Here is a 21,418-nt window from a genome sequence, read left to right as displayed (position 1 = left end):
AATAAATCTACTTGTCAGTATATTCCACTTGTAAGCAAGGAACGTCGTTGCAAAGCAAAACCTTTTTTGTTCAATAGAAGCGTTGGTGTTGAGGTGGGTAAGAAAAGACCTGCTTTTAAGGCTTTCAAGTTAGCGGGCAAGCTGAAATCGGTATGGAAAAGGATATTGCAGCAAGCAGTAAAAAGAATTCAGAATTCTTTTTTAAATATGTTAATAGTAAAAAAATGAAACAGGAAGGGGTGGGACCAGAGGGGGGTCAGCTGGTTGATGAAAACAAAATAAAAGCGCAGATTCTGAACTCATATTTTTCATCTGTCTACACAAATAAGGAACCAGTTAATGAAGTTTTTAATCTTAATAGTCCCAATTCTAGTAATATAACTAATGATGCATGGTTCACACATGAGGAAATTCAAAAGTGACTAGAACATGTTAATATAAACAAAGGTCCGGGCCAGATGGCATTCATCCCAGGGTAATTGCCAAACCTCTTTACTTAATTTTTCAGGATTCATTGAGATCTGGCATAGTGATAAGATACTGGACTTCATATCAAATCATAATACTATGAGTGTATGCCAGAATGGTTTTATGTGTAATAGATCTTGCCAGACTAACTTAATTTCTTTTTATGAGAAGGTAAGTAGAGACCTGGATTCTGGGATGGCAGTGGATGTGATTTACTTAGACTTTGCTAAAGCATTTGATACAGTGTCACACAGAAGGTTACTGGTTAAATGAAGGAATGTTGGCCTGGAACATAGTATTTGTACCTGGATAGAGAACTGGCTAAAAGATAGACTACAAAGAGTGGTGGTAAATGGAACATTTTCTAATTGGACCAGTGTTGTTAGTGGAGTAGCGCAGGGCTCTGTACTAGGTCCCTTGCTTTTCAACTTGTTTATTAATGACCTGGAGGTGCCATTGAAAGTACTGTTTCTATTTGTGCAGATGAGACTAAATTGTGCAGAACTATAGGTTCCATGCAGGATGCTGACACTTTGCACAGTGATTTGTCTAAACTGGAAAACTGGGCAGCAAACTGGAAAATGAGGTTCAATGTTGATAAATGCAGGTTATGCACTTTGGCAAAAATAATATAAATGCAAGTTATACACTAAATGGCAATGTGTTGGGAGTTTCCTTAAATGAGAAGGATCTTGGGGTCTTTGTAGATAACAAGTTGTCTAATTCTGGGCAGTGTCATTCTGTGGCTACTAAAGCAAATAAAGTTCTTGTATAAAAAAGGGCATTAACTCAAGGGATGAAACATAATTGTGTCTCTTTATAGGTCCCTGGTGAGGCCTCATCTGGAGTATGGGGGCAGTTTTGGGCTCCAGTCCTTAGGAGGGATATAAATGAGCTGGAGAGAGTGCAGAGACTAAGTGCAACTAAACTGGTTAGAGGGAGGGAAGAGTTAAATTATGAGGGGAGACTGACAAGGTTGGGGTTGTTTTCTCTGGGGGAAAAAAGGCGCTTGTGAGGGGACATGATTAGACTTTACAAGTACATTAGAGGACATTATAGACAAATAGCAGAGGACCTGGGTTGCTCATAGCCTGTACAGAGAGATGCCATAAAACAAGGGCAGCAGGTTATTCCACATATAAGATGACAAAGCGTCTGAGGCCTCATCTAGTCAGCCCCCCCCATACTACTGGAGGGGATTCTAATAAACCCAGGGGCAGGGAGAACAAAGGGGCAGAATCTTCCCTTGTGATGCTGTGGGGAAATCTCTGAGTCCGCCTGTTATTGCTCCCTGGGGCTGCACCCGAAAAGGTACTTACCTCCCCTTGTAACTGTAAATAAGGGGGGCTGTGAGTCATTCCTCCCTCGGTGCCTGGGCACTATAGGGGTCTTCAGACCTTGGACAGAAGTGCAAATGTGTGCCCCCTAGTGTTCATTCAAAGACACTTATCCCTTGGGTCTGGCTGTGCTCTACACCCCACCCAAGTAATCAATCCACAGTGGGTGCAAAGCGCCTCTCATAGTGTCAGTGGTAAGTATGGGCCCCACTGCACCCTCTGCCCCGTAACATGTGTGTCTGAATGCTGCACAATTTAGGGGGTGGATATAAGACGGGAGGGAGACACCTACGACCCCTCATCACACCCAAGTGAATTCAGAGCAGCAGAAAGCCAAGCAGCACTGTACTCATGACACAGGTCTCTGCACTTTCTGCACAAAGACCAACAACAATGTTCTCCATGCAGGGCAGGGTGCAAGTGTAAGAACCATGGCCAATTGCACCTGATATTTGCACTTTGCGCCCTGCCCTGCGTGTAGTAAATGAGCCTTTGCCAATGGGAAAGTTAAAGTTAAATAAATACAAGGGTCGCGTCAGGCTAAATGTCAAGATGAATTTCCAGTTAGAGGTGATTGAGTGCAGAGCTGACAGTTGCAATGTAACTGAACACTGTTGCCCCCTGCTGGTGTTACACTCCGGATACAGCACTACCCTCCCCTCTGGAAACTCTACCTCTTTCCACCTGACTGGTGTGTAGACTCCGCCCACTGTTCTGTCCCACACTCTTTATTCACCAGTGCTCAGCGATCTCACTCCCAGTCTGTGAGACTCCCCACCAGGCATAGAAAGTAAGCAAACTGGGCTCAGTAGCCTTGGAATATGTTCTTGCTTCTAGAGCTTGCAATCTAATGTAGAGGAGGTCATTCTTTATACATCTTACCTGACCCTGTTGCCTCTGTGTGTAGAGACCTTCATTTTATATGCCTGATGTTATACACCCCCAAGAGCTTGCAGTCTAGCTAGGGGTATTAGTCTTTAGTCTTCACCTGCCCCCCTAACAGTTCTGGTTCAACATCAACTCCCTGCACCCTCTGACAGCTGTGGGATGATGCTGCCAAGAGACTTTGAGAGAATTCGGCAGATTCCTCTGCTGGTTCCAGGGGCAGTGAACCTTGTAGATTGGGTGGGACACTGAGTCCGGTGAGACTTCCACACAAGTGCCAACGATTTAAAGGGACATATTTCAATCCAAATAAGAGGATTGTGCCAGGGACAGTCGCCTAGGAACTGAGAGTGGGGCAATAAAGAGGGCAAATGTATTTCTCCAGGTACAGAGGGGCTCTCTCATGCTGGGAATCTTGGCTGCTTCGGAAACAGAGGAGGGGAGGCTGGGGAAGCAGGGCCCCCCCCCGGTGAATCAGTTCTGTCCTCAGACCCCTTGACTAACTACCCTGCCACCTATTCACCAGGGGGCACAGTCAGCCAATCAGTCTCTTACACAGAACTTTCAATGTAATTTAATAACAAGGATTGGGCTCAGTCCCACTGTCCTTTTAGTATCAGTCCGTTTGTATATTGGTCACAAGTCCCTCCAGCTCCCTATTAACCAGCAGGAACAGCCCCACTAGGTATTATTGTTATTGAGGAACGAAGCAGAAAGGAGCTAAGCCAAAAATGGGTTAATCAGAGTCATTAGAAGGAATCCTCAGGGGAGGGACTACACTTTTTATAGTGGGAGGAGCTTCATTGTGACCCAACCACCTATTTGTTTTTCTCTCATTCACAGGAAGAAAGAGGCACTTGTGTAATCCTGCCCTGGTTGTAGTTGCCCCGCTAGACAATATGATTCTCCCTCCTGCAAAACTGGTGAGGGGAATGCCCTTACTGGGACCCTTTGCAGAAAACTGGGAGAACGTCGAGAAGTTCCAGGCCAGACCGGACGATCTGCTGATCTGCACGTACCCCAAGTCTGCTGAGTGGCAGGGCAATGCATGGAATTCCTGTAGGGAATAAAAGGTGCATTAGATCCCCACCCAACCCAGTACAGAACAGTCATGTCAATGATAAAACAAAATGGTGGCAGTGTGCCAGTAATGGCCAGTAATGATCTGTAACTAAATGTCTCTGCCTCTGAGGTACCACCTGGATGTGTGAGATTGTGGATCAGATTCTTGCTGTCGACAACTCTGAAGGATGCAAAAAAGCGGCCATATATGAACGGGTGCCCTTCCTATGCAGTATGCAGTGCCCAACATGATTTCAGGTGATTGTACACTTTTGTACAACTGGATCTCCCTGCTTCTTCCACATTAATATCCATTTCATTTCTCTCTTCTTCTTTGCCCCTCAGGCACAGTGAGCCTGGACCAAAGGGCATCCCCTCGTCTCATCAAGACCCATCTGTGGAGCTTCTGCCCAAGAGCTTCTGGGACAATAAAGTCCCAGGTGAAATAGTCAGCCGAAATTTTCTCCACCGTTAAAACTCCTCTCCTTTGTTCTGAGTGGACCTTCTCTTTGCAGGTAGATATGGAGTCCAATAAATGTAAGTGGTGACTTCTGATCTCTCTATTCTCAGGTCATAAATGCAGCTCGTAATGCCAAGGATGTGGCGGTTTCTTATTATTATTTCTACCAGATGGCAATTTTGCACCCAGAACCAGGAACGTGGGATGAGTTTTTGGACTCCTACATTGAAGGGAAAGGTAAATGAAATCTCACCTTGAGGTGGACCTGTTGGATTATGACATCAGCAGGCACGTGTGAGGGGTTGTCCCCTGAATGGTGGGATATCCCATGCAACAGTTTCATCTAACTTTCTTACTCTACCTATATACATGCAGGAGAGAGTGGTAGAGAAGATATTTGTATAGGACATTGGCCAACTTTTCCAAACCACAAAGAACCATGGGAGAAAGAGAGGTTTAATGAATTTTAATGGTTGAAATAACTTCCTCGCTGTTTGTTGCAGTGTGTTTTGGGTCATGGAGCACTCATGTAAAAGGCTGGTGGCAGATAGCAAAGAAGTGGGATGTCCTGTATCTGTTATATGAGGACACGCTAGAGGTAAGAATCTGCTCCATCACATTTCTAAACATCGTAGGGGAGGGGCGATACTCTCAGGCTCTACTCCCCGTCTCATTCACTCACTGGTGTTGCGTTCCTAAACCTCACTAGTATATTCTTTGGGCAGGACGCAAAACGTGAGATCAGGAAAGTGGTCAAGTTCATGGGGAAGGACCTCTCTGAGGAACTTCTGGAGACGATTGCAAGTCGCACCTCCAAAGCCATGAAGCAGAACAAAATGTCCAATTACACAATGGTCCCAAGCTTTGTGATGGACCATTCCATCTCGCCCTTCATGAGGAAAGGTGAGGCTCCAATACCTACTCTATAAACTGGAGGATATGTTTCCCATAGGCCTAGAGCCTTCCTCGCAGTGTAGGGAGCTTTGGATGTATGTTCATATTTCTCTCTCCTTTGTGCCTCTAGGAGTGTGCGGCGATTGGAAGATTCAGTTCACGGTGGCTCAAAATGAGAAGTTTGATGAGTATTATCAGAGAGATGACGGACTGTGATTTATCTTTCCGCTCTTAAACCAGCCATCAACTACAGTCTTCCTAATATCAGCTCTAGCTTTGCCTTTAAATACTCATGTCTCAGTACCAGCAAACATTCCTCTTCTGTTGTATTCTGTACAATAAACATTTTGGATGTGAGGGTTGGGGGGAGAAGGACCTCTGGTTTCTGCTGAATAAAGTGTTGGTTACAATTTCTATGTATTGCTTCTGGAAGAAAGACCATGACATTCCAAAACTATTCTTTATAAGGGAGTTATTGACATACATATAAAGGTAAGTTGAAAAAAGACACATGTCCTTCAAGTTCAACCTTTTGACTCTATTTTAACCTGCCTAACTACCAGTTGATCCTGAGGAAGGTGAAAAAAACCCATTTGAAGCCTCTCCAATTTGCCTCAGAGGGGGAAAAATTCCCTCCTGACTCCAAAATGGCAATGGGACCAGTCCCTGGATCAACTTGTACTATGAGCTCCCATATCCCTGTATTCCCTCACTTGCTAAACACCATCCAACCCCTTCTTATACCTATCTAATGTATCAGCCTGTACCCCTGATTCACTTCCCAGCTCTCCCTGTAACACCCCTTTCCCTCCTCTAATCTCATTGGCTCCCTCCTGTCTGCTGGGAGGAGCTACTGGTGAATAAAGCATCCGACCCTTCCTTGTACCTATCTAATGTATCAGCCTGTACCCCTGATTCACTTCCCAGCTCTCCCTGTAACACCCCTTTCCCTCCTCTAATCTCATTGGCTCCCTCCTGTCTGCTGGGAGGAGCTACTGGTGAATAAAGCATCCGACCCTTCCTTGTACCTATCTAATGTATCAGCCTGTACCACTGATTCACTTCCCAGCTCTCCCTGTAACACCCCTTTCCCTCCTCTAATCTCATTGGCTCCCTCCTGTCTGCTGGGAGGAGCTACTGGTGAATAAAGCATCCGACCCTTCCTTGTACCTATCTAATGTATCAGCCTGTACCCCTGATTCACTTCCCAGCTCTCCCTGTAACACCCCTTTCCCTCCTCTAATCTCATTGGCTCCCTCCTGTCTGCTGGGAGGAGCTACTGGTGAATAAAGCATCCGACCCTTCCTTGTACCTATCTAATGTATCAGCCTGTACCACTGATTCAGGGAGACAATTCCACATCTTCACAGCTCTCACTGTAACAAACCCCTTCCCAATATTTAGCTGGAACCTCTTTTCTTCTAATCAGAATGGGTGACCTTGTGTCAGCTGGAAAGACCTACTGGTAAATAAATCATTAGAGAGATTATTATATGATCCCCTTATATATTTATACATAGTTATCATATCACCCCTTAAGCGCCTCTTCTCCAGAATGAACATCCCCAATTTGGCCAGTCTTTCCTCATAGCTAAGATTTTCCCTTTACCAGCTTAGTTGCCCTTCTCTGTCCCCTCTCTAATACAATAATGTCCTGTTTGAGTGATGGAGACCAAAACTGTAGGGCATATTCTAGATGGGGCCTTACCAGTGCTCTATACAGTGGGACCCCCTCCTCCCGTGACTCTCTGCCCCATTTAATACAAGTCAAGACCTTATTTGCCCTTGATGCTGCTGACTGGCATTGCTTGCTACAGACAAGTTTATTATCTACAAGGACTCCAAGCTCCGTCTCCATTATGGATTTGCCTAGTGCAGTCCCATTAAGGGTATAAGTGGATATTGTTACATCCCAGGTGCAGGACTTTACATTTATCAACATTGAATCTCATTTGCCACTTAGCTGCCACAGAATGTTTGTAAAGATTCTCATTCATCCAGGTCATGGTACATCTGTAGAAATAAGTCAAATCATGAATAACTTGTAAAAGATCTTTCTGGAATAAATACCCAGGAGTGCTGCTCCAGTCAGAATACAAAGCAGTTTTGGCCCCCCTCCCTGGAAGGTTTAATAAAACCTCAAAGCTCCAATCACCCTAATACAATCAACACCTAATGTTATGAGTAGTGATGAACAAATCTGGGCAGTTTCGATTCAATGAAAAATTTGTGAATTTACTGCGCAATTCGCGAAACGGAAAAAAATTTGCAAAACACATTAAAGTCAATGGGTGTCGAAATAATTTTACCGTGCGTCAATTTTTGTTTGATGCAGCGGATTTTTCACCAGCAAATTGTTGCCACAATTTTGCAAATTAATTATTTTGCGTCGAAACACGGAAATTCCCCACAAATTAGTGTCCGGTGAATTTATTCGCCCAGTTCGAATTATACTGACTGGAACAACATTCCAGGGTATTTATTTCAGAAAGATTTTATTTCCAAGTCAATCTAAATTGAGAAACGTCTTCAAGAAAAACACGGCAAGTCCAGTTGATTTGACTTATTTCTAGAGATATCGTCTCCCAGAGATTCTCCATTCTTTGGGCTTTAGGGAACAGCAGAGCAAAGCAAATAACATTCATTCCTTGGATAAACACTCGCACCTGCATTTGCTTTGTAGAAGCTTTAATGATCTGTGTTGGTCCCAGCTCTGTTCTACTTGTTCATTTCTTTCCACCTTGAACTACTGTAACCTTTGTCTTTGGCCAATAAGTGCCCTGAACCGGGAGGAACACAAAAGCCCCATCAGACAGGAATGAGAAGATGTTTGGTGCTTTCTGAAGGATTTTATCAACACATTCAATCATAGTCTGCTTAGCTCTGAGTGTTCACTTGCTCAAAACATGTAGTGTGTTAACAAAAAGCACCCGGAATTTTGCAGCATTAATCTGTGTTTGACCTCTTCTTACAATTATCCTTTACTGACTTCCCTGTATAACTCAGTCTGCAGCCTTCTAATATCCTTATCATTTACAGTAGGGGTACATTATCCCTTATAATACATGAGTGATACTCAGAGTTCCCTGTATAACTCAGCCTGCAGCCTTGTGCCTTTATATGGTCACAGAACAACCCCTCAGTGACTTCTAATATCCTTATCATTTACAGTAGGGGGTACATTATCCCTTATAATACATGAGTGATACTCAGAGTTCCCTGTATGACTCAGCCTGCAGCCTTGTGTCTTTATATGGTCACAGAACAACCCCTCAGTGACTTCTAATATCCTTATCATTTACAGTAGGGGGTACATTATCCCTTATAATACATGAGTGATACTCAGAGTTCCCTGTATAACTCAGCCTGCAGCCTTGTGTCTTTATATGGTCACAGAACAACCCCTCAGTGACTTCTAATATCCTTATCATTTACAGTAGGGGGTACATTATCCCTTATAATACATGAGTGATACTCAGAGTTCCCTGTATAACTCAGCCTGCAGCTTTGTGCCTTTATATGGTCACAGAACAACCCCTCAGTGACTTCTAATATCCTTATCATTTACAGTAGGGGGTACATTATCCCTTATAATACATGAGTGATACTCAGAGTTCCCTGTATAACTCAGCCTGCAGCCTTGTGTCTTTATATGGTCACAGAACAACCCCTCAGTGACTTCTAATATCCTTATCATTTACAGTAGGGGGTACATTATCCCTTATAATACATGAGTGATACTCAGAGTTCCCTGTATAACTCAGCCTGCAGCCTTGTGTCTTTATATGGTCACAGAACAACCCCTCAGTGACTTCTAATATCCTTATCATTTACAGTAGGGGGTACATTATCCCTGATAATACATGAGTGATACTCAGAGTTCCCTGTATAACTCAGCCTGCAGCCTTGTGCCTTTATATGGTCACAGAACGACCCCTCAGTGACTTCTAATATCCTTATCATTTACAGTAGGGGGTACATTATCCCTTATAATACATGAGTGATACTCAGAGTTCCCTGTATAACTCAGCCTGCAGCCTTGTGCCTTTATATGGTCACAGAACAACCCCTCAGTGACTTCTAATATCCTTATCATTTACAGTAGGGGGTACATTATCCCTTATAATACATGAGTGATACTCAGAGTTCCCTGTATAACTCAGCCTGCAGCCTTGTGCCTTTATATGGTCACAGAACAACCCCTCAGTGACTTCTAATATCCTTATCATTTACAGTAGGGGGTACATTAACCCTTATAATACATGAGTGATACTCAGAGTTCCCTGTATAACTCAGCCTGCAGCCTTGTGCCTTTATATGGTCACAGAACAACTCCTCTGTGACTTCTAATATCCTTATCATTTACAGTAGGGGGTACATTATCCCTTATAATACATGAGTGATACTCAGAGTTCCCTGTATAACTCAGCCTGCAGCCTTGTGCCTTTATATGGTCACAGAACAGCCCCTCAGTGACTTCTAATATCCTTATCATTTACAGTAGGGGCTACATTATCCCTTATAATACATGAGTGATACTCAGAGTTCCCTGTATAACTCAGCCTGCAGCCTTGTGCCTTTATATGGTCACAGAACAACCCCTCAGTGACTTCTAATATCCTTATCATTTACAGTAGGGGGTACATTATCCCTTATAATACATGAGTGATACTCAGAGTTCCCTGTATAACTCAGCCTGCAGCCTTGTGCCTTTATATGGTCACAGAACAACCCCTCAGTGACTTCTAATATCCTTATCATTTACAGTAGGGGGTACATTATCCCTTATAATACATGAGTGATACTCAGAGTTCCCTGTATAACTCAGCCTGCAGCCTTGTGCCTTTATATGGTCACAGAACAACCCCTCAGTGACTTCTAATATCCTTATCATTTACAGTAGGGGTACAGTATCCCTTAAATAATGAGTGATACTGTATGACTTAGCCTGACACAACTGGGGGGCCCTGCAGTTCTCAGCTGTAGGTCCCTACCCCTTGCACACAGATATGTAGAGTCACACAAAATTCTTTTGTTCTGGGGTTTAACTGGACCCCCCCCCCCCATTTCCCTTTGTGTCCAGTAAAGTTGCTCATTGCTGAACTCCCATGAACCTGCAGTAAAGAGCCGGGAGTTTTCAGTTGGCACCAGTATAAAGGGACCACCCCTGGCTCTGGTTTCCACAGTTGAGTGCCCAAGAACTTTGTTCTTACTCCATATTCCAGGGAATTAGATCTGTTGCTTGTACTGGGTCCCATTGCAGGGAATTGCTTCCTGGTCACCCACTCAGGGTTCACTTACCTGGATCCTTTGTGCCTCTGGGGCAGATGGGGCAGTGAATTAAAGTGTGATGTTCCTGTATCCAGGTTTTTTAGGCATCTGTATGGTGGAGCTGTTGGACTTTATTCCTTTATTCAGCTTTACTTTCTGTCATGTTGAAGGTTTGGGATTTATTTTTTTTAAAGGGGACAGTGGTCAATAAACCCCCCGATTCTGAACATGGAGTTGGTTCAGAATCTGATTTAAAGGGGAAGGAAAAGTAACTAATCCTTAAAACAAGAAAAGGGTGATCTCCTCTTATTCTTATTGAATAAAGATTGGCTTTAGGGCATGAGGGCAATGTAGTAGGATCTATCTTCCCTGCCAATCTCTTCCACCCATTTCCCACGGACATGGCAATTTGCTCCCACTGCAGCTGGTGAATGCAGCGGAGATACACAGGAACCAGTACAGCAGCCGAGCACTGCAATCCAAACCATGTAACAAGTTTTCTTATTTAGGTAATAAACCCTATGACGGAGAGAAACTGATGTGTTAATTATCTTCAAACCAACTAAAATGGAAACATGCACCGAACACTCTCTCTTTTCTTGCTAAATAAAGCAAACCTAACTAGGGCAAGATGAAGACAGTAGTGCAAGATGGAGACAGTAGAACAAGATGGAGACAATAGGACAAGATTGAGACAGTATGACAAGAAGACAGTAGGACAAGATAGAGACAGTAGGACAAGATGGAGACAGTAGGACAAGATGGAGACAGTAGGACAAGAAGAAGACAGTAGGACACAATGGAGACAGTAGGACAAGATGGAGACAATAGGACAAGATTGAGACAGTATGACAAGAAGAAGACAGTAGGACAAGATGGAGACAGTAGGACAAGAAGAAGACAGCAGGACAAAAAGAAGACAGTAGGACAAGAATAAGAGATTAGGACACGATGGAGACAGTAGGACAAGAAGAAGACAGTAGGACAAGATGGAGACAGTAGGACAAGAAGAAGACATTAGGACACAATGGAGACGGTAGGACAAGATGAAGACAGTAAGACAAGATGGAAACAGTAGGACAAGAAGAAGACAGTAGGACAAGAAGAAGACAGTAGAACAAGAAGAAGACAGTAGAACATGATGGAGACAGTAGGACAAGAAGAAGACAGTAGGCAAGATGGAGACTGTAGAGCAAGATGGAGGTAGTAGGATATGACGGAGACAGTAGAGCAAGATGGAGGTAGTAGGATAAGATGGAGACAGTAAGGCAAGTTGGAGACAGTAGGCCAATTTGGAGACAATAAGGCAGGAGGGAGACTATGGGGGCAAGATGAAGACTGTAGGGCACAATGGATAAAGTTGGATAAGATGGAGGCAGTAGGAAGAGATGGAGACAGTATGACAAGAAGAAGACTTTAAGACAAGATTGGGACAGTAGGACAAGATGGAGACGGTATAACAAGAAGAAGACAGTAGGACAAGACGGAGACAGTAGGACAAGATGGAGACAGTATGACAAGATGGAGACAGTAGGACAAGAAGAAGGCAGTAAGACAAGCAGAAGACAGTAGGACACAATGGAGACAGAAGGACAAGAAGTAGACAGTAGGACACAATGGAGACAGTAGGACAAGTACAAGACAGTAGAAAATGATGGAGACAGTAGAGCAAAAGGGAGGTAGTAGGAGAAGATGGAGACAGTAGAGCAAGATGGAGGTAGTAGGATAAGATGGAGACAGTAAGGCAAGTTGGAGACAGTAGGCCAAGTTGGAGACAATAAGGCAGGATGGAGACTGTGGGGGCAAGATGGAGACTGTAGGACACAATGGATACAGTTGGAGAAGATGAAGGCAGTAGGGCAAGATGGAGACAGTAGGACAAGGAAGAGATGGAGACAGTAGGACAAGATGGAGACAGTCGGCAAGAAGGAGACAGAAAGGCAGGAAGGAGACAGTAGGGCAAGATGGCTACCAGATCCTGTGATGCACCTCCTTGAGGTATGTACCCCATTATAACATGGAGGAAATAGGGAACGGAACTGAAAACTGATTAGAATTATTGGGTGAGAAAGGGGAAAGACAGCAACACCCTGAAGCTGTGGCTGAAGGTACACTCACTGCTAATATTACTACAATATAGAGGGTGGGCTGAAACTCTCTGAATGGCTAAACTTCTTCCAACCAGTCACGATATTGGAGAGAAAGATTTGGCCTTTATGTGAATCTCCCAGTAGCACCTAATGGTAAGAAACAAATAAAGCTCTTTTATTATTTGATAATAAAAAAAGGGCAGAGAAATATCTCAGACTTTGCATAACGAGTGCCAGAGACATAATCCAGGCATTAGGAAATATCTACTTTCTTTTCAATGAATCAGGGGAAACCTTTCCTAAAGATACGTATAGATCCTAAACTGTTGCACCAAGCCCTGAAATAGAAGATATTCTGCCAGATTTATCAAAATCCCCAAGACTTTCAGTATTTTCATTTTTTATTTTTCAGACTTTCAATTGGAACAGATGAAAGTTAAGTTATTTGACCACTTTTTGCCCAACATTTATATAAATGCCCATGGGAATAATTCCAGCTCCAGAAGTATCTCAAGAAAGGCAAAATCAAATTCATACTTATTGTTGGTGAACGTAACAGCCTAGTATCTACCACCCAGTATCTCCATCTGAAAACAATTCATTTTCTGGAAAGATGGAGAGGAAAAGGCCTTCAAGATGTTCCGATTAGAAGTTGTAGCTGTTGTATTTGCTATTTAGGTCCATCTCTATGTGTATGGCAGACATGTGATGGTGCATTCAGAGGATAAGTATCATGAGACCATTACAAAGAAGCCTCTAGTAAATTATCCAAAATGACTGCAGCTCTTGCTTCTTCCACTGCACAAGTGTGACATGTCCCAATGCTCTTAGCAGAGCCACCGAACTTCCTAACTCACACTGAAGGTGACAAGGACATTGAAACCATCAATATGTATCTATCTGTTCCTACAAACAAACATGACTACTGTATTAAAAGGTTGACCCAAATACAAACAATTTACTCCCTTTTTTTCACATCAGAGATAAATTGTCAATGCAGCAGCTCATTATATTGAAGGAAGAAAGAGTAGTGCTATTAGGGAGTCCCAGAAGAGACATCATGGAAAGATTGCAAATCTCATATACAGGCATCAAAGGGTCTCTCTTCCATGCATGGGAATGTGTGTACCGGCCTGGAATGTTGGCCTGGAACAAATTAGACATTTCATAACCCAATGTGAAATATGTGAATCTTGTGGAGAAGAGCAGCTAAAGAAAACACTGCAACTCCAGGAAACCCTGAAAGCCCATGGTCAAGAGTTACTACTTGTTTGAGAATTATTCCTCCTAAAGGTCAGTTATTATTCTAGTTTCTGGGAGCTAGAGACCTTCAAGACTCCAGATCAAAAACTGTAGCAAAAAAGCTAAAAGCTCACTTTTCAAGATATATTATTTTCTGGTAAAACTCAGTTCAATTCAGAGGAGTTTGGGCAAGTTAGGAAGAAGTTGGAATTTGAGCAGAAACGCAGAGTCTACTGTGAAAATGACCAAGAAGCTCCTACAGATACACATACTGTCTATTATTGGATATAAGGAATACACCAACACAAGGCTTGGCCAGTTGTCCAAATGTGCAACCCCCCCCCTCTTAACAAAAACTAAAGAACTTCTGCACCCAAGGATTGCTGATAGCATCACAACCAAACTGTAGTTGAACCAAAATCACCAGGCCCAGGACTACAACAAATCTGCAAATGATCTGCCTACTCTTCAGAAAAATGATAATGTTTGGGTTCAACCACTGGATAAAGAAGGCAATCACTGGCAAACACCAAATCATAAATAACCTAGGACATGGGTCGCACCTAGTGGTACCAATGGATGGGGAGGCATTGAGAAGACATGGGTAGTCTGGAGAACTTGATGACCGGAAGTCACACAAAGCAATTATGTGAGGAACAAGAATGATCTTCTAGATATGGCAGGACCTGGCATGCCCTCAGGTACCCTGGGTGGGGAGAGTCTTAACTCACACTAATACTCACTCACACAGATAATTCCTCACCTATTCACATACACACACACACTTGCTTAGACTCAAGGCCAAACTTCTAGCCAGGTAGATAGGTATAAAGGCACCAATTCAACACCCATCTGAAATCATCACATGGATAAGGCCGGGTATTTGTTTTTCAGACAGATTATATGTGGGTTGGACACGGGCAGGATAGGCTTGTTACTAAAACAGATGAATGTTCACTCATACACAGACCAATACACTGGCTGAAAAAAAACAGTCCATGTGTTTTCAGCCCTTTAGCCCAACTGCCCCATTCCCAGAAGTCTAATTTACACTCTTCTCTCTTTCCCCAGGAACCGAGTTCATATTAACCAGCCACTTATTGTGAATCAGTGTTTTGTATCATGGCCACTGCCCCTACCCTACTGGCACCATTCCAGGAGCACAAAATGACTCTGCACACATTTGTCCCATTCCTTGTCAAGTGCAAGTATGACAGGCTCTCTCTCTTCACTCTTGTCCCACTTCACCCCTGTCCCTTATCATACCAACTTTCTCCTCAGCCCTGTTGCTTGTCCCACTAAATCTCTCCTCACCCCTGTCCTACCAACTTTCTCCTCTAGTCCCAGTAATTCTCACCTCACTTCATTCTAATCCTTGTCCCATTTACCCTCTCCTTCACCCACTAACTCTTTCCTCACTCCTGTTCCACTTTCTTCGCCCCCTGTTCCTTGTCCTGACAAATTTCTCATCACTCTTGTCGCTTGTCCCATTAACCCTCTCCAATTCATCCCAGGAATTCTCACCTCACTTCACTCTGTTCCTTGTCCCTCTAACCCTCTTCTAACCCGTCTATTGTCCCTTTGCCCACGCTACCACTGTCCCTCCCTCCTTCCCTTGTGGCTTTCCATTCACTCTCTCATCACTTCTCAGCTCCACCTCTCAGCATTCTCTGTGCCAGCTCTAGATTGCCACTGATCTGTCAGCCCCACTTCTCTCTCCTCAGCAGTGGCCCATTGCTGATCTGGACGTTCTGCATTTCAGGTCAGTTTTGTACTCATTTAAGGGAGAAAGGGATCTACTGGACACACCTGTACCTTCCAGTGGGTCAGTTCTGTGCGTTGGGGTGCGTCTGACTCTTTGGGATCTCTATGGCCCATCATATTGTAAGGGGTTGGAGCAGGTGTGCCAAAGAGTGGAGCAGGGGGCTAAGTGCATGTGTTTATCAGAGTACAGTGCAGTACATGTGCAGTCGGGGGGTAACAGGGGGTACTGCAACTCTAGGTCCATTTGAGAACTGGCCAGCATTTCTCTTATAATTGAATTATTATTATCAATAAACTGTGCAAAATAGGACCACTCCTGGCTGAGTAGCTGGGGCCCAGGTGAACCCATCAATGCTTTGGCCCACTTAGCAAACAGGAGGTCAGCAAGTGTCACTCACTCCTTGTGGCTCCGGGCCCCTTCCTGATACAGGGCCATGACTCAGCTGTTGCACCCACCTTTATATAGGTACATAGGTGCAATAGGGGACCTGTGATCTCTGAGCTGCACGTCAGGTGCTTTTCTTTAATCATGAAATACACACAGGGGTGCAGTACTGCTCTTCTTTAAATTTGTACCCTTTTTAACCCATTAGTTACAGTGTCAGACACCACAGATTTCCAGGCTTTTACTGTATTCTAGGGGCAACTTGTAAGGGCGAGACTTGGGGCAAGAGCAGATAAAAGACCAGGAATCACAGCATGGGTATCTCTCATGTTATTTCCCCCTCTCAGCTGCCCCAGGGAGGGTGGGCTAATCTGCTTTCTCTTCAGGATATTTGCATTCCTGTCTCGCTCCCGGGGGGGAGTTAATCCATCCTTTCACCCTTTCACCCCTCTCTCCACTTCAGACCAGTTCAGCCCAGCCTGGGTGTTTAACTCTTCCTTTATACGAGAGGTAGGTGCTCATGTAGGGCTGTAACTGAAGGTACAACACAAAGTAGAATAACTGGGCTACGGAGTGACTGGAAAAGAAATGCATCTGTGAGACAGTTTCTGAGCACTGGGGGGATAGAATAGAGGCACAGAGCTGGGATGGGTCTGTACAATATAACAGACATAGCACTTTGAGAACTTGGGGAAAGAGACTGGGATATACTGGGACGGTAGATTAGGCATTGCTGACCTGCAACTCCAACACTCCTTAAGAGCTGAAAGGAGGGCCCATTATTATTCCTATAAAGTACGACTGGGCCACCAAAGACCTTTGAGTTGAATAGCTGAGCAAGGGGTTTTTTTCTTAATTCCTGACACTTACTCTTTGGAAACCTGCCATATGAGACATGGGCTCTAGTTGCGCAACTAACTGCTTATTTCTTTGGCTTCTTCTGGGTTTCCAGTCCCATCGCTCCCGCTGCCTCTACGTTTGAAGAATGGAGTTATGGCAACGCAAGGACTGGGTGGATGTCCATGGAATTCCCATGATTGCTGCCTTTTCCTCAAACTGGGGGCGAATCGAGAATTTCCAGGCCAGAGACGATGATCTTGTCATATGCACTTACCCCAAGTCAGGTATGGAGAGGGGCTCGGCTCCAGGTTAGGTAGATGTCCCTGGGTGTCCTGTTTATATCCTTCTTCTCTATGCAGGTACAACGTGGATCAGTGAAATTGTTGATGTGGTTCTTAGAGATGGGGACACAGAAAAGAGCAAGCGAGACGCCATACACATCAAGGTGCCAATGTTGGAATTTACTGCTCCTGGACAAGTACCGGCAGGTGAGGCTGAAGATTATAACTGGGCCTTTTGAAGCACCACTGGAATCTCCCCTAACCCCAAGTGCACTGCCATAACCTGTGCAAGTTACCTGTACCTTACCTCTTCTGTCAGGTTCTCTGGTGTTAGAATCTGTCCCCTCTCCCCGTATCATCAAGACCCATCTCACCGTGTCTCTCCTGCCTAAATCCTTCTGGGAAAAGAAATGCAAGGTATGGATGAGCTCTAGGAAGTGGTTCCTAAATGATGCAGTTGGCCGCCCAGAGGGTCCCAGCTGGAAGGGTGAACTTTGTAGATGTTGCCTTTATTGAGCGCAATGAGTGTATTGCTCCACTACCTCGGCCAACCTCCCACTGCCTAGTTTGACAGTGATGGTGGTGACACTATCTTCTCAGTTCAGTGGTAGCCAATCAAAATTGAGTGTGTGACATCATGCTTAGGTGCCATGTATACTCTATGTATGTTTTGGTTGACTCCAACTACTTTAAGCAGACCGGGCAGCTGATTTCATCAGTATTGTGGACTGGGCTTTATGCTAGTTTGCTGGATAGAGCAGACTGGACCATTTACTTATTTAATTTATATGCAATTATAAATACTTATTGAAAGTATATTATTAAGGACACATTCCCAGTCCTTCATGTTGCTCTTCTCCCCACAGTACATTTATTTGGCGAGGAATCCAAAGGACGTAACGGTCTCATTTTATCATTTCGACAAGATGAATCAGTTACACCCAGAGCCGGGAACGTGGGAACAGTATCTGGAGAAGTTTATGCAGGGGAAAGGTGAGGTATTGCAACTAGACAAGGGCTACAGGTTGTGTCACATTCATATAAAGCCTAAATGTCAAATCAAAGAATTTAGCAGCACTCTAGCGATTGCAACAAAGGTGAAAAATGTATTTAGCCCTTCAAAATGTCAGGCAGGCAACGTTTCGGACCCCACTGGGCCCATTTTCAAGCCTAAATATCATCATCCTGCTCTACTGTCACCATCTTATCCTGCTGTCTCCATCTTGCTCTATGTTCTCCATCTTGCCTTATTACCTCCGTCTTGTCCTGCTGTTTCCATCTTGCCCTATTACCTCCATCTTGTCCAATTGTCTCCATCATGCCCTATTACCTCCATCTCCCCCTGATATCTCCATCTTGCCCTATTACATCCATCTTGTCCTGCTGTCTCCATCTTGCCCTACCATGCGCATATTTCCTTTTTGTCCCTCTCTCTTTTCCTACTTAATCCATTATGCGTTGTTGTCTCATTCTTGTCTTACCATCTCTATTATGCCCAACTCTTACCAGCTTTCCTTACCATCTTGATTTTGGCCTAGTATCTCCATCTAGTCCTAGTGGTTGTATCGCCCCTTATTGTCTCTCTGGTCATGTTATCTCCATCATAACCCACTGCCACCCGCTTTTGCTACAGTCTCCATCTTTCCTTATTTGTTGTATTTCTATACCGTTCTTCTGTTACTACCTTGCTATACTTTATGCCTCTTGTTTTATTTCCATTTTACCCAAGTTTCACCATTCAGCTCTTCTTTCTCCAACTTGCCTTCTTTCTCCAACTTGTCTTCTTTCTCCATCTACTGCCTACTGTCTCTATCTTCCTCAACTTCTTGCCATACTACTTCCATTTTGCATGTAGTCAACTATAACCAGTCTGTCCTACTGCTCTTTCCTCTCTTTCTGTTACCATTATGGCCAGCTGTTGCCATTTTGCTCAACTGTCCCCCATAATCTGTTACCCAATACTCTTTCTACCAACAGCTGCTGTTCAGGGCAGAAGTTTGAAGAAACAAAGAATATTGTACAATTCCTGTTAGTATCCCCTGATCTTCCCATTATACACACAGTGACAACAAATATGGATCAGAACTACAGTCTGATCATAAAAAAACTGATCCTTCAAGGGTGTGGGAAATGTATGTTCTGCTGATGCAAAAACTCAGAAAAGCATTAACTCTCATTATAATGCCCTTAGTTACATGGCCCTGTTTCACTCTTATAAACAGAAATGAGATCTGATACACAGTAAGTGGACAAGTAAGAATAAAGAGATTAGAAATAAGTTCCCCTACACCAGAAAATGCCCAGCAGAGGGCGCCTACCTGGATCTCACATATATATATATATATATATACTTGCTTTCTTTATGTCAGTGGCCTACGGACCATGGGGTCTTCATGTGAAAGATTGGTGGGAACTGAGGAAGAAACAGAACGTGCTGTACCTGTTCTATGAAGACATGATTGAGGTGAGAGATGTCTTTATGTGAAAGGTGGAAGGTACTGGAGTTAAAGTAATGGTGAAGCAGGTAAGGTACTGGGGTGACAGGTAAAAGTATCACAGATACATAGTAACAAGGAGACATGAAGGTAAGGTAAGGTATTAGTAAGGCAGAGAAGGTAATGGGAAGGAATGTAAGATACTGCAGTGGAAGGTAAAATATTGAGGCAGATGAAGTTAAATTAGGGGGTGAAATAAAATTATTGGGTGAAACATTGCAGCCAGGTTCCCATACTCTGTAACCATTCTGGTTTCTACAGGACCCCAAGCGTGAAATCCGGAAAGTGATGTCATTTTTAGGGAAGGATCTGCCAGATCTGGTTGTGGAGAAGATCTGCCAACACACGTCCTTCAAGGCCATGAAGGAGAATCCATTGACCAACTACTCGTCCGTTCCTTCTGCCGTGATGGATCAATCTATCTCCCCTTTCATGAGGAAAGGTACAGTCTTTGTGTGCTGGGGCCCCAAATGGGATCAGGCACTGGTGCTCATGTTTTGCTGACTAACCAGACCTTCCTATTGAAATCCTTCTATATGTTGCGGATCTTCTGGACAAACTATAGTCCCACGTGCACACTCAGCAGTTGGAACAGATTACTTCCTCAACTTATTGTTCACTCTCCTCTATCCGGCTCTGTTCCTAGACCTCCATCATCCCTTCCCTATTCATCCTTAGGTCTTGACCCTTCTTTATCTGCCCCCAGTTTATCCAACACAAGTGCCATATGAAGTCAATGTGTGGGAGTACAGTGTCTTGTGGTCTGATAGCTGTATTGCGGTCTTACTCATTGGGCGAGGATGCCATCCTGCACATACTAAGCCAAGAGGGTAGAACTTTGGTGGGTGTATGAGCACAAGATAGACCTCCAGGACACCCAAGTCTTGTGCCTTTCATGGTCTTCTTCTCATTTACTCTTCTCTTTCTTTAGGGATCGCAGGTGATTGGAAGAACCATTTCACTGTGGCCCAGAGTGAGCTATTTGATGAGTATTATGATCGAGAGCTGGCGGGAACGGAGTTATCCTTTCGATTCTAGGACTGGGGTTGGCCCTACCACAAGCAAGGGCTGTCCAGCAGTAAAGCTTCCCAGACAGAGCAGGACACATGGTCACCACCAGACAGAGACTCATTTAGATCAGTGTAGGTATATCCAGACTTATAAACTGAGCCTCGTCCTATTTACCCTACATGCGCACAAATCAGCCCCACAGATCAGAAAACTTTGCCTTGTGATTACTGCTCCATGAAGACGGAGGTATTTGGGGAGCAAGGGGATGGATTGGGCACTAATGTTTGGAGAAAAACAATTTCAATAAAGATGTAGAAATACAAGAGATTCTGCTGTGATGTGAATTGCTCCTGATGGTTCTGCAGAGTGATTAAACCGACGTCACACACTTTGAGCGAGAATCTGGAATTTATCAATATTTAGCAACTCGCTGAGGGACTCCCCCACCACAACCAGAGCTGCCATCAGGGAGGACAGGGGGGAGTGTTGTCCCGGGCCAGGAGGAGTTTAGGTCTTAATGGGGACCCAGGCGGTGCTGCACTCACTTGGATAGCTGGCCCCGCTGTCACTGAGCTGGAGACTTCAGATGGGAGAGTGGGCAGCAGCCTGCATCTTCTAACTGCTCTGATTTCTCAGTGAATTATAAGTTCCGGTTAAGTCGCATGGTGATTGGATGGGTAAAGCTTGAACCTCACCTCCAGCTTATCCAATCAACATACGGCATTACCGGGACTTACACTTCACTGGCAAATCAGAGCACAGGAAAGCTGAAGACACAGACACCTGAGCTCCCCTGAACTCTGCAGCTGAGGGAAGTACACTTATTTTTTTATATAACCTGTAGGGGCCCTGGCCACCATTTTTTCAATATAACTTGTAGGGGCCCTAGCCACCAATGTCTTTTATAGAACATATAGGGGCTGGCCACTATTT

At 44.1% G+C, this 21,418-nt stretch overlaps 1 protein-coding gene and 1 pseudogene across 2 annotated transcripts; both read left to right on the top strand.

Moving 5' to 3' along the window:
• The first annotated feature begins 1,550 nt into the window (after nucleotides 1-1,550).
• On the top strand, nucleotides 1,551-5,592 carry LOC108703925 (annotated as a pseudogene).
• Nucleotides 5,593-15,383: 9,791 nt separating this feature from the next.
• On the top strand, nucleotides 15,384-20,808 carry LOC108703926 (sulfotransferase family cytosolic 1B member 1). Of its 2 annotated transcripts, none has more exons than XM_018240228.2 (8): nucleotides 15,384-15,471; nucleotides 16,811-16,982; nucleotides 17,058-17,186; nucleotides 17,299-17,396; nucleotides 17,846-17,972; nucleotides 19,349-19,443; nucleotides 19,736-19,916; nucleotides 20,406-20,808. In XM_018240228.2, exons 2-8 carry the CDS (start codon nucleotides 16,844-16,846, stop codon nucleotides 20,510-20,512), a joined length of 876 nt encoding a protein of 291 aa, XP_018095717.1. In that variant the 5' UTR covers nucleotides 15,384-15,471; nucleotides 16,811-16,843; the 3' UTR covers nucleotides 20,513-20,808. The 2 variants fall into 2 exon arrangements, with proteins under 2 accessions (XP_018095717.1, XP_018095718.1); XM_018240229.2 differs by lacking the exon at nucleotides 15,384-15,471 and adding an exon at nucleotides 16,283-16,368.
• The last annotated feature ends 610 nt before the right edge of the window (nucleotides 20,809-21,418 follow it).

Source organism: Xenopus laevis, chromosome 9_10L, assembly GCF_017654675.1.
Source record: "Xenopus laevis strain J_2021 chromosome 9_10L, Xenopus_laevis_v10.1, whole genome shotgun sequence".
Taxonomy (NCBI): domain Eukaryota; kingdom Metazoa; phylum Chordata; class Amphibia; order Anura; family Pipidae; genus Xenopus; species Xenopus laevis.
The sequence above is the reverse complement of the archived record's forward strand: the minus strand, read 5'-3'. Positions and strand labels throughout refer to the sequence as shown.

Bases quoted from the DNA above. Each gene is read 5' to 3' on its own strand.
- LOC108703926 (XM_018240228.2), top strand. From the start codon at position 16,844: ATGGAGTTATGGCAACGCAAGGACTGGGTGGATGTCCATGGAATTCCC. The intron at 17,187-17,298 runs GTGAGGCTGAAG...CTCTTCTGTCAG, and splicing joins TCCTGGACAAGTACCGGCAG to GTTCTCTGGTGTTAGAATCT. The intron at 19,917-20,405 runs GTACAGTCTTTG...CTCTTTCTTTAG, and splicing joins CTCCCCTTTCATGAGGAAAG to GGATCGCAGGTGATTGGAAG.